This window comes from Centruroides sculpturatus, unplaced genomic scaffold (genome assembly GCF_000671375.1).
Source record: "Centruroides sculpturatus isolate CEXI.00-Female unplaced genomic scaffold, Cexi_2.0 scaffold80, whole genome shotgun sequence".
Lineage (NCBI taxonomy): Eukaryota > Metazoa > Arthropoda > Arachnida > Scorpiones > Buthidae > Centruroides > Centruroides sculpturatus.
The window spans coordinates 994,791-1,010,812 of record NW_019384552.1 but is presented as its reverse complement, the minus strand read 5'-3'; the positions used below and the strand labels follow the sequence as shown (position 1 = coordinate 1,010,812).

Sequence of the window (16,022 nt, the reverse complement as noted above, 5' to 3'; positions counted from 1 at the left end):
TGTGGACAGGCTTTAGCAGATCATCCTGAAATAAGAAAATTAGGTTTTACTGGTTCAACTCCTATAGGACAGCAAATAATGAAAAGGTTTTTATTTATTTAGTAATAATATAATTTTTTAATTAAATGGAATGGAAATTAATTTTAATACAGTAATAACAGTTTGAGATAAATAAAATCCAATAAAAATACATAAGAAATTGTACTGTCTTTTGGTGTTAAGTTTATTTGTTTGATGAATTAAACAAGTACTTTCAACATTTTCAGAATGTCTTCCACAGATGAAAAAAGAATATATAAAATTTAAATCTTTTTTTCTCCTGACAAAGACATTCTGAAAATGTTGAAAGTACAGTAATACCTCGACTTACGCGAAACCGGAATTACATGATTTTCAAATCTCGTCAATTCGTCTTTTGTTTGAGTGCCACGCAACTCTCGATTACTCACTCCCCCCACATTATTGTTCAGCTTACATGTTCGGACGTGTCGTGCAGAATCGACACATAGCTACAATTTATTTTGTGTTATTTATTTCTGTGTTTGTTATATCTACGGAGACTTGAGAGACTCTATGTGGTGATTTCTTGTGACTGTGAACGAATCAAAAGACGAGATAAGATTAACGAGAACATTTATTAGCTTACATACATCCAACTTGGATTTTACACAAATTGCGAAATTATACCCCGACTTACGTGAATTCGACATACGTGGTTATCGCTTGGTTCCACCTATCGCATAAGTTCGGGGTATTACAGTACTTGTTTAATTCATCAAATGAATAAATTTAACACCAAAAAACAATAGAATTTCTTATGTATAGTATATTTGATGTCTATGCATATGTAGCTAGAACTATTTCTAAGATTATCAGCACAAAACCTTTCTCACTAATTTCTAGCCTTATTAACAGGAGTACAAACGTTTTCGGCCTTCTTAATAGGCCTTCCTCGGGTATACTGTGAAACTTCTTCTAACCGACGCTCCACAGTGTACCCAAGGAAGGCCTATTAAGAAGGCCGAAAACGTTTGTACTCCTGTTAATAAGGCTAGAAATTAGTGAAAAAGGTTTTGTGCTGATAATCTTAGAAATAGTTCTAGCTACATATGCATAGACATCAAATATACTATACATAAGAAATTCTATTGTTTTTTGGTGTTAAATTTATTCATTTGATGAATTAAACAAGTACTGTAATACCCCGAACTTATGCGATAGGTGGAACCAAGCGATAACCACGTATGTCGAATTCACGTAAGTCGGGGTATAATTTCGCAATTTGTGTAAAATCCAAGTTGGATGTATGTAAGCTAATAAATGTTCTCGTTAATCTTATCTCGTCTTTTGATTCGTTCACAGTCACAAGAAATCACCACATAGAGTCTCTCAAGTCTCCGTAGATATAACAAACACAGAAATAAATAACACAAAATAAATTGTAGCTATGTGTCGATTCTGCACGACACGTCCGAACATGTAAGCTGAACAATAATGTGGGGGGAGTGAGTAATCGAGAGTTGCGTGGCACTCAAACAAAAGACGAATTGACGAGATTTGAAAATCATGTAATTCCGGTTTCGCGTAAGTCGAGGTATTACTGTACTTTCAACATTTTCAGAATGTCTTTGTCAGGAGAAAAAAAGATTTAAATTTTATATATTCTTTTTTCATCTGTGGAAGACATTCTGAAAATGTTGAAAGTACTTGTTTAATTCATCAAACAAATAAACTTAACACCAAAAGACAGTACAATTTCTTATGTATTTTTATTGGATTTTATTTATCTCAAACTGTTATTACTGTATTAAAATTAATTTCCATTCCATTTAATTAAAAAATTATATTATTACTAAATAAATAAAAACCTTTTCATTATTTGCTGTCCTATAGGAGTTGAACCAGTAAAACCTAATTTTCTTATTTCAGGATGATCTGCTAAAGCCTGTCCACATTCTCCACCTAAACTCAAATTAATAAAAATTTTTATGACTTTTATTTACATTACTTATAAAAATTAATTCATTATAAATAACTTTAATAATAGACAAACCTCTTCCAGGTAAAATATTAATCACACCAGGTGGAAATCCTGCATGAACACTCAATTCTGCTAATTTCAATGCTGTCAATGGTGAAACTTGAGCTGGTTTGATAATCACAGTATTTCCAGCAGCTAAGCATGCAGCCATTTTCCAAGAAACCATCATTAAAGGATAGTTCCAGGGTGTAACAATAGCACAAACTCTGATGTAAAAAATTTTGGTTATTAGAAGATATATTCTACATTAATAAATATTACTGTTAAATTTAATATATTTTTTTTTTCTTTACCCAATTGGTTCTTTCTTTGTTAATGTAAGATTATGATTTGGTCTAGCATGATTTATAGGAATGGTAGCACCTTGAATCTTATCACACCAGCCAGCAAAGTAACGCCAAGTATCTATAGACATTCCAACATGAGTTTTTAATGCTAGAGTATAAACTGCACCAGAATCAATACTTTCTAATGTAGCTAATTCCTCTTTATGTTGTTCCATTAAATCACCTAATCTGGAATAAATATATATATATTTTATAAAACACAATAACTTACAAAAAAAAAATTATATTAACTTTTAAATATTTACTTATAAAGCAATCTTCCTCTGTCTCTAGCATTCATTTTTCTCCATTCACCAGATTCAAAAGCTATCTATAATATATAGTCAACATTTTTTTATATATATTAAAAATTTTGAATTACAATTATATAAATTATTCGATTTATAAAATTTTAAAACTAATTTTAAGCTTTTAAATAATTATTTCTTCTAATTTATAGAAAAATTTTCTTTTAATAAATTTTTAACTGATTTTAAATGAAATTAACTTCGGAAATATCTAAACTTCTGTTCATGAATTCTTAAAAACATTAAAGAACAATCTAAAATTTTTGGCATTACTTATTTAAAAACTTTACAATGGTTTCTGATTTCTTGAGTTTTAATATTAAGAACTGAATTATCTAGTAAAGTCAATAAAATTATTTATTTGTTCAGAAAAAAATTAAATAATTAAGCTAATAGCAATACATAAGATATGAACTTTAATATACAGTACATAACATATTTTCCTGTCTAAAATTTAGTTTAAAATTAAAACCAAGACAAAAAAAAAAACAATGTTATTGAAGATTGAATTTGGATCCCATCCAAGCCAAATATATTTTTGTAACTTTGGAATATGGGTCTTGATTTAATTTTTTAAATAAATATATACTTTGGTTTGGATATTATCTGTTTTTCAGATTTATTACTTTGTTTTTTCATGTTAATAATGATTTTAACATTTTAACATAAATCACACTACAGGTATTTCTAAATTATAGTTATACAATATTCATTAATAATTTCCCACATTCTTAATTTTAATTATGTATATATTCCTGATACTGTAGACGAAAGCCAAAAATATATTTAAACATCAATAGATAAATATTTTAAAAAATGTATATTTTATCATTTTTAACCTTTACATAAAGTTTAAATCATTTATTATCGTTAGAGTTAACTGTGCTTTTAATAATATTATTATTAAAAATCTATATGATTCATTATTAAAGCTTATTCAATACTTACTTTAGCAGCCTTAACTGCTTTATCAACATCATCTTTAGAAGCACACTGAACTTCACATATCAGCTTTCAAGAAAATTCCTTTTTTAAGTTTTCATTTATATAAAAAAAAATCTTAAAGAACAAGTAGAGAAAAGAACAATACCTCTTCATTTGTAGGATTTATAGATTTTAGAGTTTTTCCTTCAGATGAATCAACAAATTGATTATTAATAAATAATTGAGTAGGAAAACTGAGATTTAAATTGTTTGCATTTAAACAAAACTAAAAAAAAACAAAAAAAAAAGGTTATAAATACTTGAATTGTTTTAATTTATTATAATATTTTGTACAGCATAAAGTAAATTTAAATAGAATTTAATCTACATTATTTTTCAATGTTTTTCATAATTATTAATTTGGTAGTATTATTTAAGACTCAATTATTAGAAATAAATAATCTTGTAACCAATAAATTATTAGTTAGATGATGGTATTAATATAGTTTCAAGCATTTAGAAATGTTTGACAGTTATAAACTGAAGTGTAAAATATATATTTAAATCATTTACATTATTTAGTTTTATAGTATTTTATTAATGTACAGGATGAACCAAAAATCAATTAATCATTATAAAGCTGTGATCAATTGACTTTTCGACCACCTGTATTTATTCGTATTTGTTTAATACTTTAACTTAAAGTTTAATAATATATAATATCCAAAAAAAATATCCAATCTAATACAGGAATAAGATTTTTATTTTTTATTTTTGTACAAATGCATTCTGTGATCTTTTGTTTTTACTATTTAATATATAATTATCTATTGTAGATAATTATATATTAAATATAATTATCTACAATAGCTTTCCTATGCTTGGCGCTACGTATGTGAAGAACAAGAAAACGATGATGATACATAACACGCGCACGAGTTCGAATATTTTAAAACTAAACACTCATTCTAAGAGTGGAAACCGATTGTTCTTTTAACCTGAAGCAGACCTCGACTGAAGCCGAAAACGTTTGTTTTTACGAATAGTTAAGAAGTACCGGACAATAAAGATTTAGTAAGTACGATTTTGCTATTGTAGATAATTATATAATATAATTATAAAAATATTAATTATAAAAATTAAATTTTATGAAAAATTAGTTTAACTACAATTAGATTGATTTATAAATTATAATAAAAAATACTATAATACTTATTAAATCTGGGAATTTATTGAAATTATAAACAATGATAGTGTATTAATATAAATTTAGGAACAGAACTACATTAGACTTGAAATAAATATATAAAAAAAAACCACTAGAGACCATAAATATATTTAAACATTAATACTAATGCATATTATTATTTAAATATTTTAATAATGCAATTATTTTTAACTGTACAGATTTACGTAAGAATTTCTCTAGTAAATCTGTGTTAAAATGTACAAAGAAAGAATTTTTATGTAAATATTTTAAATTTTAATTATTAATAATTTCACTATTTTCATTTATACAATGTCTTTTTTTTTTTTAATGTATTTTAATGTTCATATAGTTTATGTAAATTAATATTTCAGTTTATATTTTATGAATTTAAGTTAATGACAAGACATTTTAAATTGTATTAGTATTTTAAAGATAATCATGTGACTTACTATTTTTAATGAATTGTTTATCCTAACATATGGTAGCATAGAATTATAGTATAAATTTTACAAATTTATTCTTTCAATATTTTTTCTATATCTTAGATATCGTAATTTATACTTTGTACATTTATTAAAAGTTAATAAAAAAATTTTAATGGTAATTTCATAACTATTATATTACAATAAATTTGAAAAATCAATCAAATAACAGTTAAGATATATAATTAGAATAATAAAAAAAAACTATGGTGCCTAAAACTGTATTTAAATTTGATTTGCAACTCCAGTAGAACCCCTCTAGTCCGTCCTCGGCTAGTCCGTCACGCCGGTTAATCCGACCGTGGTCGGAATCGAGAAACTTGTCCCAACTCGTCGGTGACTCACCGTTCGTGGCGTTTTTCTGTGTTCGTTACAGTATATGTTTTACATTGTGTGTACATGTACAGTTTTGTGTGTGTTTTCAACATGTCAGGAGTGAAACGTAAACACGTTACTCTTTCATTAAATGAAAAATTAGCAGTGCTACAAAGACTGGACAAAGGGGAAGATTGTTTATTTTACTTTTTTCTGATAATCCGACCTTTTTTGCGTTCCAACCATACCCCCAGTCCCAAAGGAGATAGATTAGAGGGGTTCTACTGTATTTTATTATTGTAACAATTTATAAACTAATAGAAAATGTTTCTAGTACAGTACATAACTAATATTTAAATTTATATATTAGATTCTATGGAAACAACACTAAATTTTTTTTATTTCACACATTTCAAGCTTTTATATTCTATAATCACTGTTCCAAATTAATTCTTTTTTTTTTCATATTTCATAAATATTTTATTTTTTTCTTACTAAAATAATATCTGAAGATCTGTTTTGAATAATATGTAGAGTTATTCAAAATAATTTATTCATAACACTAAAGAAAAATAAAGTGTCGTTTTCATTTTAAATTTAAAATACGTTATTTTATTATTTAGAAAATTTAGTTTTCTGGTTTAAATGTAAACAAAATTGTTAAACTTAAAAGAAAAACTTACTGGTTCGAAAATTAGAACAGGTGAACCAGATCCACCTCTATATTTTAAAATTACCATTTTTACAAAATCATCAAACTGAGTGGACATGTATACGTCTTCATTTTCTAATTGAATTCCGCATTTTTCTCGAATTTCTTCAACCAACCTAAAGAATAAAATTAAATATTTTCCTATAAAAGTATTCATCTCTTATTATATCAATATGTAGATATTTGAAGTATATTTTTTTTATATATAATAAACATTTTGTGTCAGTTTAAGAAACTGATTTTACATTAACCTAAAAATTTATTTTTTTCTTTAAAACTGAATAAACTACCTAAAAATTATGTAAATTAATTAATGAAAAAGTATTTAAATGCAAATTAATTACATACAAGATGATATAACTATTTCTTTTTTCCAAATATTATAGTTAGATCTCCATATTCGTGGAAGTTGTATTTGTAGATTTATGTTTTGTGGTGGTGGTCTCAAATTTATTTTATTAAAAATTTGGAAGCTGTTCCTTGCATTCACTCCAAGTGATTATGAGGCACACCATTTCATGTCTTCAATTTTGCAGTGAGCATCATCCAATTAGGACAGCTGTGAAATTTCTTTGTTGTGTCTAATAAATAATATGTTTGATTTGGTTCTTTCAAAAACATAATGCTCATTATATTGTAAAACATTAAAATCTACTAAGCACATTTAAATATTTTCTGTTTATCGTAAATGATTGCTTAAGCATCTAGACATATGTAGAAACACCTGTCAAACACTGACAGTACAGATTTTTGCAGATAGTGTGGCATGTAATCATGTAATTGCATTTGAATATATATAGATACAAATGCAATTAAAGGATAAAAATTAAAACTTGTGAGCATTAAAAAAAAAATTAAAATAATTTTAGCCTACATATGAAATGCAATAAATTATATCAAAATACCTATTATAAAGTTAGTTTTATAATACTGAATTATTGGAAAAATATCAAAACATTATTGCCTTTTCTTTAGTCTGTTTTAATCTAAATATATAAAATTGCTTGTCCTGACTGACTCACTCATTCATTCACTGATTCATCATCGCCCAGAGCAAACCGCTTAACCTAAAGAGGTGAAATTTGGTACACAGTTAGGGTACGTCATGGAAACGCACACTAAGAAAGGATTTTTCGAAATTCCAACGNTGTCACGTGGCCTGGCTGAGCAGCACTTTCGTTCTTATGAAGATGCCAAAAAATGGATTGATTCTTGGATAGCCTCAAAAAACGTGTCGTTTTTCCGACATGGAATTCAAATGCTGCTAGAATGATAGGAGAAAGTAGTGGCTAGCGACGGACAATACTTTCAGTGACGTGTTTATTATGACTTTTTTTAAATAAAGTGTTAATTTTCACAAAAAAACAGCAAGAACTTATTCAAGGTCCTTATATATAAATACAGTAGAGCGTCATTTATCCAAAAATCAATTATCCGAAAGAATTCCAGTCAGAAAATTTAAATTTTTGCCAGTGCTGTGGCGCTGCAATCTTTGGCTATGTCTTGGGCTACTCAAATATTTTACATTTTTCATACTAAATTAACTTCGGAAATATCTAAACTTCTGTTCATGAATTCTTAAAAACATTAAAGAACAATCTAAAATTTTTGGCATTACTTATTTAAAAACTTTACAATGGTTTCTGATTTCTTGAGTTTTAATATTAAGAACTGAATTATCTAGTAAAGTCAATAAAATTATTTATTTGTTCAGAAAAAAATTAAATAATTAAGCTAATAGCAATACATAAGATATGAACTTTAATATACAGTACATAACATATTTTCCTGTCTAAAATTTAGTTTAAAATTAAAACCAAGACAAAAAAAAAAACAATGTTATTGAAGATTGAATTTGGATCCCATCCAAGCCAAATATATTTTTGTAACTTTGGAATATGGGTCTTGATTTAATTTTTTAAATAAATATATACTTTGGTTTGGATATTATCTGTTTTTCAGATTTATTACTTTGTTTTTTCATGTTAATAATGATTTTAACATTTTAACATAAATCACACTACAGGTATTTCTAAATTATAGTTATACAATATTCATTAATAATTTCCCACATTCTTAATTTTAATTATGTATATATTCCTGATACTGTAGACGAAAGCCAAAAATATATTTAAACATCAATAGATAAATATTTTAAAAAATGTATATTTTATCATTTTTAACCTTTACATAAAGTTTAAATCATTTATTATCGTTAGAGTTAACTGTGCTTTTAATAATATTATTATTAAAAATCTATATGATTCATTATTAAAGCTTATTCAATACTTACTTTAGCAGCCTTAACTGCTTTATCAACATCATCTTTAGAAGCACACTGAACTTCACATATCAGCTTTCAAGAAAATTCCTTTTTTAAGTTTTCATTTATATAAAAAAAAATCTTAAAGAACAAGTAGAGAAAAGAACAATACCTCTTCATTTGTAGGATTTATAGATTTTAGAGTTTTTCCTTCAGATGAATCAACAAATTGATTATTAATAAATAATTGAGTAGGAAAACTGAGATTTAAATTGTTTGCATTTAAACAAAACTAAAAAAAAACAAAAAAAAAAGGTTATAAATACTTGAATTGTTTTAATTTATTATAATATTTTGTACAGCATAAAGTAAATTTAAATAGAATTTAATCTACATTATTTTTCAATGTTTTTCATAATTATTAATTTGGTAGTATTATTTAAGACTCAATTATTAGAAATAAATAATCTTGTAACCAATAAATTATTAGTTAGATGATGGTATTAATATAGTTTCAAGCATTTAGAAATGTTTGACAGTTATAAACTGAAGTGTAAAATATATATTTAAATCATTTACATTATTTAGTTTTATAGTATTTTATTAATGTACAGGATGAACCAAAAATCAATTAATCATTATAAAGCTGTGATCAATTGACTTTTCGACCACCTGTATTTATTCGTATTTGTTTAATACTTTAACTTAAAGTTTAATAATATATAATATCCAAAAAAAATATCCAATCTAATACAGGAATAAGATTTTTATTTTTTATTTTTGTACAAATGCATTCTGTGATCTTTTGTTTTTACTATTTAATATATAATTATCTATTGTAGATAATTATATATTAAATATAATTATCTACAATAGCTTTCCTATGCTTGGCGCTACGTATGTGAAGAACAAGAAAACGATGATGATACATAACACGCGCACGAGTTCGAATATTTTAAAACTAAACACTCATTCTAAGAGTGGAAACCGATTGTTCTTTTAACCTGAAGCAGACCTCGACTGAAGCCGAAAACGTTTGTTTTTACGAATAGTTAAGAAGTACCGGACAATAAAGATTTAGTAAGTACGATTTTGCTATTGTAGATAATTATATAATAAATATAATTATCTACAATAGCTTTCCTATGCTTGGCGCTACGTATGTGGAGAACAAGAAAACGACTATTGTAGATAATTATATATTAAATATAATTATCTACAATAGCTTTCCTATGCTTGGCGCTACGTATGTGGAGAACAAGAAAACGATGATGATACATAACACGCGCACGAGTTCGAATATTTTAAAACTAAACACTCATTCTAAGAGTGGAAACCGATTGTTCTTTTAACCTGAAGCAGACCTCGACTGAAGCCGAAAACGTTTGTTTTTACGAATAGTTAAGAAGTACCGGACAATAAAGATTTAGTAAGTACGATTTTGCTATTGTAGATAATTATATAATATAATTATAAAAATATTAATTATAAAAATTAAATTTTATGAAAAATTAGTTTAACTACAATTAGATTGATTTATAAATTATAATAAAAAATACTATAATACTTATTAAATCTGGGAATTTATTGAAATTATAAACAATGATAGTGTATTAATATAAATTTAGGAACAGAACTACATTAGACTTGAAATAAATATATAAAAAAAAACCACTAGAGACCATAAATATATTTAAACATTAATACTAATGCATATTATTATTTAAATATTTTAATAATGCAATTATTTTTAACTGTACAGATTTACGTAAGAATTTCTCTAGTAAATCTGTGTTAAAATGTACAAAGAAAGAATTTTTATGTAAATATTTTAAATTTTAATTATTAATAATTTCACTATTTTCATTTATACAATGTCTTTTTTTTTTTTAATGTATTTTAATGTTCATATAGTTTATGTAAATTAATATTTCAGTTTATATTTTATGAATTTAAGTTAATGACAAGACATTTTAAATTGTATTAGTATTTTAAAGATAATCATGTGACTTACTATTTTTAATGAATTGTTTATCCTAACATATGGTAGCATAGAATTATAGTATAAATTTTACAAATTTATTCTTTCAATATTTTTTCTATATCTTAGATATCGTAATTTATACTTTGTACATTTATTAAAAGTTAATAAAAAAATTTTAATGGTAATTTCATAACTATTATATTACAATAAATTTGAAAAATCAATCAAATAACAGTTAAGATATATAATTAGAATAATAAAAAAAAACTATGGTGCCTAAAACTGTATTTAAATTTGATTTGCAACTCCAGTAGAACCCCTCTAGTCCGTCCTCGGCTAGTCCGTCACGCCGGTTAATCCGACCGTGGTCGGAATCGAGAAACTTGTCCCAACTCGTCGGTGACTCACCGTTCGTGGCGTTTTTCTGTGTTCGTTACAGTATATGTTTTACATTGTGTGTACATGTACAGTTTTGTGTGTGTTTTCAACATGTCAGGAGTGAAACGTAAACACGTTACTCTTTCATTAAATGAAAAATTAGCAGTGCTACAAAGACTGGACAAAGGGGAAGATTGTTTATTTTACTTTTTTCTGATAATCCGACCTTTTTTGCGTTCCAACCATACCCCCAGTCCCAAAGGAGATAGATTAGAGGGGTTCTACTGTCTTTTATTATTGTAACAATTTATAAACTAATAGAAAATGTTTCTAGTACAGTACATAACTAATATTTAAATTTATATATTAGATTCTATGGAAACAACACTAAATTTTTTTTATTTCACACATTTCAAGCTTTTATATTCTATAATCACTGTTCCAAATTAATTCTTTTTTTTTTCATATTTCATAAATATTTTATTTTTTTCTTACTAAAATAATATCTGAAGATCTGTTTTGAATAATATGTAGAGTTATTCAAAATAATTTATTCATAACACTAAAGAAAAATAAAGTGTCGTTTTCATTTTAAATTTAAAATACGTTATTTTATTATTTAGAAAATTTAGTTTTCTGGTTTAAATGTAAACAAAATTGTTAAACTTAAAAGAAAAACTTACTGGTTCGAAAATTAGAACAGGTGAACCAGATCCACCTCTATATTTTAAAATTACCATTTTTACAAAATCATCAAACTGAGTGGACATGTATACGTCTTCATTTTCTAATTGAATTCCGCATTTTTCTCGAATTTCTTCAACCAACCTAAAGAATAAAATTAAATATTTTCCTATAAAAGTATTCATCTCTTATTATATCAATATGTAGATATTTGAAGTATATTTTTTTTATATATAATAAACATTTTGTGTCAGTTTAAGAAACTGATTTTACATTAACCTAAAAATTTATTTTTTTCTTTAAAACTGAATAAACTACCTAAAAATTATGTAAATTAATTAATGAAAAAGTATTTAAATGCAAATTAATTACATACAAGATGATATAACTATTTCTTTTTTCCAAATATTATAGTTAGATCTCCATATTCGTGGAAGTTGTATTTGTAGATTTATGTTTTGTGGTGGTGGTCTCAAATTTATTTTATTAAAAATTTGGAAGCTGTTCCTTGCATTCACTCCAAGTGATTATGAGGCACACCATTTCATGTCTTCAATTTTGCAGTGAGCATCATCCAATTAGGACAGCTGTGAAATTTCTTTGTTGTGTCTAATAAATAATATGTTTGATTTGGTTCTTTCAAAAACATAATGCTCATTATATTGTAAAACATTAAAATCTACTAAGCACATTTAAATATTTTCTGTTTATCGTAAATGATTGCTTAAGCATCTAGACATATGTAGAAACACCTGTCAAACACTGACAGTACAGATTTTTGCAGATAGTGTGGCATGTAATCATGTAATTGCATTTGAATATATATAGATACAAATGCAATTAAAGGATAAAAATTAAAACTTGTGAGCATTAAAAAAAAAATTAAAATAATTTTAGCCTACATATGAAATGCAATAAATTATATCAAAATACCTATTATAAAGTTAGTTTTATAATACTGAATTATTGGAAAAATATCAAAACATTATTGCCTTTTCTTTAGTCTGTTTTAATCTAAATATATAAAATTGCTTGTCCTGACTGACTCACTCATTCATTCACTGATTCATCATCGCCCAGAGCAAACCGCTTAACCTAAAGAGGTGAAATTTGGTACACAGTTAGGGTACGTCATGGAAACGCACACTAAGAAAGGATTTTTCGAAATTCCAACGCGGGGGGGTGAGGGAGAGCATTAAGGCTTAACCGGAAGAACGGCTTCTACTGCGCTATTTTAGATGCGATTTTTTGTTTTTATCTGCGTTGTAGTAGGGTATGCCATGAGAATGTACACTAAGAAGGGATTTTTAGAAATTTCCCCGCGGGGGGTGAGGGAGAGAATATAGTTTTCATCGAGTACTTAGGTGTATTAAATTAATAACATTTCAGACATTGTTATAAATATTTTTATCTATTTCGATTTTAAAAATGTTCGAACCGTTTTAAATTCGAATTTGTTATTGCGTATTGGTTCGATTATAGAACGATTGTAAACGTTTCAGAAAATTGATCAAATTGAAAATAGTTCGTTTGATTTTCGGCAATTCTCTTCAGCGGTAGGTGTTATATAACAATTACTATGGTTATTGAAATATTGGATGTAAATGGGGTTTGCTTGCAAAACCTCCGCTGACGAAGTCGCGGGTAACAGCTAGTATATAATCTATGTATGTATGTATGTATGTATGTATGTATGTACTTATATATTCTAATTCTTATATATTATATTAATTTAATAAATAATTCTTCAGGTACATTATAGAAAAAGTTAAATTAAGCAGTTTTGACAAATAATTCTAAAACTGTTTAATAATTCAGAATATTTTAAACTCATGTAATAAAAATTGAAATTGTGAAATAATAGTTTGTAAATATTAATAAACTAAATTTTACAAATATTTTTATCTAATTACCTGGCCACATCCATTGACCCTGCTCCACTTTTAAAGAAATCAGTTTTACTGTCTATTTCTAAGCACAAAATTCCTTTCCAAATAATCTAAAAAGAATTAAAAAAATAAAAATAATAATAATAACAAAAACCTAATATTTTAGTTTTAATTACTAAAAAAAAAAATAGTTTTATTTTAAAATTTCTGGAATGTTTTTAAAGTTTGTTTTAATTCTGGAAATAAATTAGTTTTAAATTATTTAAAATTATTTAGCTTAATACAATTTTATAAGTAAAATGTTATAACTTTTTATAAATGATTTTTAATTTTTTGAATAATTTTGCATCTTTTTAACTTACAAATTTATTTAATAATTTCAAGAAATATCAAACATAATGCTAATAAAATAATCATTATTAAAAATAAGATAATTGTTTAATATATAATTATAATACACTTTAAAAACAGCAAAGAACTTTAAAAAATGTAAACAATTATTTAAATGTTTAATTTCATAAGTTAAACTTTTTTTTTTTATAATACAGAGATACATTTAGATAAATTAAAATGTCTCCATTAAATGGTATTTTTGTCGAAATTCACATCAAGTAATTTATCATTCATTGTTTAAGTATGGATTTATCCTTAGAATTTTTGTTATAATAATTTTTTTCATTATGGTAAGCAAATTATTATTATTATTATTATTCTATAGTTCTGATTTTTTATACATATACAGTATATATCAAGAATGCTGCAAGGAGATACACTTCCTAGCTCAAATGATAAATGTGGAAAAGAGAAAAAAAGAAGAGGAAAAAATAAAATAAAAAATAGAAAATTTATTTTATTTATAAATGCACAAAGCAATTTGTCAAATATAATATGAAATAAATTAAACTTTTAAACAATAAATGAATAGTTTCAATCGCATCATTCAATTAATTATTCCATTATACACCAATACATCCTCTGAAATATATTCTGCTAATGCTGCTGGTATGTACACATAGTTTATAACTGGATTTGTAAATTGATGCCATTGGATTTTACCTCTGTTTATTCCACTTAATCTAAATGCATGCAGTAATAAACAAATCTACTTTTATTAACTGTATCACAACAATTTTTTTTTAATTTTTTAATATTATTTTTTTAAACAGTGAACAGGTCTATATATTTACATTGAAATTAAATGCTTTATTTTATATTAAAATTATAAAAACAAAGTGACAATGATTGGTTTTTTTAAAAACTTGAAAAATTCCAGAGAGTTTATAAAGAAATGTCCTAAAAATAATACAAAAGACTTTAATGATGATCACTTCTCACCTGCCAAAACTTGACTAACTTCTTTTATTGTAGGCTGTGTTTGCTTTATACACTCATCACATATAACTGAAGTACAAGTTCAGTTACATGTGATCAATTTTTAGCTCCAATTTATGGAAAAGTTATGCTAGACTGAATGCTTCAATGATACAACTGGAGGGCAAAGTTGATCGTTTGAGCACTGTGTATGCAGACAAGACTAAAGTGATCTCTAAATCAAGCCCTCTACCTCAGGGACTATAAAAAATTCAGATCTAATATTTTGCAATTTGTTCAAAATCCTAAACTTTGGAGTTTGAACAAAATTGGAGAAGGTTGAGTGTTGAACAGTTGGCATGGAATGACCCAGATATACAATTTGTTGTACCAATAAATTATTAATTTTCTTTTTCTATTATGTTTTCTATCTATTCAATTTATGAAATGCAAAACCTTAAAGCAGAGCATTCAAAATTGCAAAAAGTTATAATTCAATATTTCTATTTTTTTAAGAAGCTAAATTAAAAAATAATTAAGTTGATTTATTACATAGTTTGGCTCAGAAACTCTTTTTTATTTCAAAAGTATTTCATATTTAGAGGGAGTCGTTTAAAAATGCCTAGAGTAAAAGATTGGACCACAGCAGGATTTGAGCTTGACACTTCTGCACACTAAATAGTCATGTTATCAATTATTGCTTTAGGTAGATATTCCAAGTAAATTTTACATTATACACATATTACTTAGAATGTGTGTACAACTTAGAAATATTAATATACTGATAACTGTATAGACTATGCTCATGCTATTAATACTTGTTCAAAGTGCAATATTTACAGGTCTGAATCCTGCAAAACAGTTTAATTCTGCTGTAGACATTACGTTTTCAGATATTATACAAGATCCTATAATTCTCAACTAAAATTCCAACTGAATGAAGATGAGAAGTTAAATGATTTGATTTACATAAAAAGTATTTTAAACAAAAGACATTTCTCTAATATTTTACAATAGCTAAATATAACAATAATTAAATATGATAATAGACAAATATGAAAAATCAACATAGACTATAGTTAATGATAATATACATTATACTTGTTTTGTAAAAATAAAAATCATTACAATAAAGTTTATTAAAAAAAAATATAACAATAATTTTCTATATTACTACAGTTGAAAAGAAAAAAAA

General features: G+C 25.4%; 1 protein-coding gene across 1 annotated transcript in view; it reads right to left on the bottom strand.

Annotated features, from left to right (window-relative positions):
- The window catches only part of LOC111623722 (mitochondrial 10-formyltetrahydrofolate dehydrogenase-like), a 36,339-nt gene that overhangs the window by 6,843 nt on the left and 13,474 nt on the right, over positions 1 to 16,022 (bottom strand). Inside the window, 8 exon segments of the mRNA XM_023366406.1 lie at positions 1,869 to 1,962; positions 2,054 to 2,247; positions 2,335 to 2,556; positions 2,634 to 2,698; positions 8,612 to 8,674; positions 8,754 to 8,873; positions 11,627 to 11,771; positions 13,541 to 13,626. Coding sequence (XP_023222174.1) covers positions 1,869 to 1,962; positions 2,054 to 2,247; positions 2,335 to 2,556; positions 2,634 to 2,698; positions 8,612 to 8,674; positions 8,754 to 8,873; positions 11,627 to 11,771; positions 13,541 to 13,626 — 989 coding nt within the window.